This window comes from Ammodytes marinus (genome assembly GCF_949987685.1).
Source record: "Ammodytes marinus genome assembly, chromosome: 6".
In the NCBI taxonomy this organism is placed as follows: Eukaryota; Metazoa; Chordata; class Actinopteri; order Uranoscopiformes; family Ammodytidae; genus Ammodytes; species Ammodytes marinus.
The window spans coordinates 279,599-283,183 of record NC_137235.1 but is presented as its reverse complement, the minus strand read 5'-3'; the positions used below and the strand labels follow the sequence as shown (position 1 = coordinate 283,183).

At 34.5% G+C, this 3,585-nt stretch overlaps 1 protein-coding gene across 1 annotated transcript in view; it reads left to right on the top strand.

Annotated features, from left to right (window-relative positions):
- Positions 1 to 326: 326 nt before the first annotated feature.
- gtpbp2b (GTP binding protein 2b) overlaps positions 327 to 3,585 on the top strand; it is a gene marked incomplete at its 5' end in the record, with an annotated part of 14,536 nt that continues 11,277 nt past the window's right edge. The window contains 2 exons of the mRNA XM_080029838.1: positions 327 to 500; positions 3,129 to 3,155. Of these exons, the coding sequence (XP_079885964.1) occupies positions 327 to 500; positions 3,129 to 3,155 (201 nt within the window). The remainder of the gene's footprint in view (positions 501 to 3,128; positions 3,156 to 3,585) is intronic.

Genomic DNA, 3,585 nt, shown 5'->3' with positions numbered 1-3,585 from the left:
TGTAGTAAAAAGACTAAAACTCGTCTGTACTTTAGTATGTAGTGTAGTAAAAAGAAAGAGTATGTGATTTGGAACGCAAGGCTTCTGTATTGCGTGACAGCGACCGTTGTGCTTTTACTTTGAAATCTGTGAACCCTGATTTCGTGTTGTCATCCGGGTGTGGAAGCTGAGGATAGAAAGCATCCTCCTCTGTATCTAGGCCGTTAGTTTCAGTCGATACAATGATAAAAAGACGCTTAAAAACCACACTATCATTATCTTTAATAAATGTTATTGTATTACCATTAAGTGTGAATTAAGCTCCAGGGGAAAAGGGGCGGGTCGCGATGGTGGATTTGGCCGCGAATGGTGCAGTGTCCCCGGCGCACTGTGGCTCGGGGACTACCGCTAAGAAATCGTCGAAAAAGTCTCGCACACGGAGAGGCAAACGAGGCAAGAGGAGACGGAATAAAAAGCCCAACAGGAATGTCAAAACACCGCCACCGTATTTTCCACCCGAGGTACGTATTTAGGCAAGATAGATAGATAGATAGATAGATAGATAGATAGATAGATAGATAGATAGATAGATAGATAGATAGATAGATAGATAGATAGATAGATAGATAGATAGATAGATAGATAGATAGATAGATAGATAGATAGATAGATAGATAGATAGATAGATAGATAGATAGATAGATAGATAGATAGATAGATAGATAGATAGATAGATAGATAGATAGATAGATAGATAGGCAAGGCAAGGCAAGTTTATTTCTATAGCACAATTCAGACACAAGGCCATTCAAAGTGCTTTACAGGGGCAAGATTAAAATACATAATACACATTAGAAAAGCGAATGAATAGAAATACAACATTTAAAAGCGATTGAATAGATATAGAACATTTAAATTAAATAAAAATGACAGGTTTATTTTTGTATTCGCTTTCCCTAATGTCATATTCTACACTCGATGTATTTTATTCTTGGTGTATGTTATGCCCCCTGTAAAGCACTTTGAATGGCCTTGTGTCTGAATTGTGCTATAGAAATAAACTTACCTTGCCTAGAGATCACGTTCATAAGCCAGGGGGATTTATTTACGCTGTTGTGCTGAAGTTTGCATGCCTGTCAGAAACTGCATGGGTTACTTTTTTGCTATTTGTTATTCAATATTTCAGAAAACCTTACACATCGTAGGCTACTAGCAAATTACATTTCTCACTGATATACAATTAGAAAGCTGAGCAAAACAGTCAGTTGTAGGCTACAGTGCAACATGAATAAAAATGCGGAAATGTAAGTCATAACAAAAAAATTACATACAATATATATAGATACAATAAGATAGGCTATTGATAAATTATACATGTTTGTCGGGGGTCAGATTAAATGAAAGTCCAGGTAGGCACTCATAAAGATAGGGTGCGTTTGATTTGTTGATCGGGTCAGTTTAGAAGAGTCAAAGAAAATTGAAATCATTTTTTAGAGAAAGTTGTGAAACGGGGGGTGGTTGATGGTTGATGGTTGATAGTTGAATGCACCTCGGCTGTAGCATAAACTAGCAGACATTGTATTGCAGTGATTACTATGGCAACATTCAGTTTAAAATGTTATACATATTATTTATTGAGTAAATAAAATGAGGTTTAATACACACACACACACACACACACACACACACACACACACACACACACACACACACACACACACACACACACACACACACACACATCCAGCCCGCAAGTCGTGCTTCAACAAACGCACAATACTGTAAATCAAAATGTACACAATAGACATTTAGTTTACACCACAACAGCTAATCTGTGTATATATATCTATAACACGGAATAAAGATGAATATAATGTGCGTTAGATCTTATTAAAGGAGCCCCCATACCTTCACTCCAGTCAGAATACGTCACACAAACTCCGCTCAAATTTCTGACAATTTAACTTAAAACTGTACAAAACGTTCGGATTAAACGGTTATAGAAGTTGATTAAGTATATTTTCTGAAGCGGTGTAGAGTAATGAACACTTCGGCTCATGATACAACAACACAAAGACTATCTTCCCGGTATTTTTAGTTCATTGTGATGTGTGTTGCTTAGGCTATCGCAGACGTCACAGAAAACTGCACTCAAATTTCTGACAATTTAACTTTGAACTGTACAAAAGGTTAGGAATAAACGATGATATAAGTTGATTAAGTATGTTTTCTGAATCGGTGAAAACAAATGAACACTTCGGCTTATGATACAATAACAACAAGCAGCGTTACCTTGACTGTTTTTCTAGGTATTTTTAATTCATTGTGATGTGTGTTGCTTAGGCTATAGCAGACGTCACACAAAACTCCACTCAAAAATCGGACAATTTAACTTTAAACTGTACAAAACGTTTGGATTAAACGGTTTTAGAAATTGACCAAGTATATTTTCTGAATCACTGATAACTAATGTATATCTCGGCATATTCTTAATCAACCGTAAAGCAGCGTTTACGTCACTATTTTTGAGTTTAGCTGCGAGACCTGATACAGAAATCCCCTACCGTCAGTAACCGCTGTTCTCTTGCTTTGGAGATGACGTCACGCCAAACGCCACTCAAATATTTGACAGTTGAGCATTAAATTGTTTTAAAAGTTCACACACAGTATTAAGAGGAATTTGATCGACTATAAAATCTCCAATAAAAATGATTAATTTAAACTTTGTCATTAAAAATAATTGCTTCGTTGTTTAAAAAAAAAACAATATTGAGATTCATTTTTTTTTTTTTTTTTTTTTTTTTTTTTATAATAACCAACAACATTTACAAACATCTAAAAGGCACTTCACATTTATTTTCATGTTATACAAAACTTAGCGAGGGCAACACATATTTAACAGAAAAGATTCAGGGTGTGTAGGCTATTGAAGTTTGCCAGGTACACGTTTTGGCCACATTGTGTATAACGTGTTTTTGACTTTTTTATTAAATTGTTTTAACGTTTAATTTGCATTTCTTGAGCGAAAAGTGCCATAGAAATACAGTTTATTGTTGTTATTAATTATTATACATATATAAAGTTTGGGCCACATTGTGCATACAGTGTTTTGGACTTTTCCTAATAGCTGCTCACTCCTCTGTTTCCAGGCTGAAGAAGGAAACATCGAGTACAAGGTAACGAAACATCACAAATCATAATGCAAAATAAACTGGATTTATTTATCCATTTTCCAGTTTAAATATTGGGATACATTTATTTTCAAATTAAAGGTGGAGTCAAAATCAGTGAATATATCTCTACACATTCTGCTATCTGTCCGTACTGTGTGTGCGCTGCAAAAAATCTGGTGTTAATACACAGCCTAGGCTCTGTAAACTGGTCTGTAAACAAACTAATGTAAACTGTACAAAAGGTTAGGAATACCATAGCTAGCAACATACCCATGACACAATGCACACAGTACAGACAGGTAGCGGATCATCCTTGTCTATATAAAACGGACTATTATTTAAATTTAAAATTTAATTCTTATTATTATTATTTATTTTAATTATGTTTTATTTGTATTAATATTTTTTATTATTATTTTTATATTTTATTTAT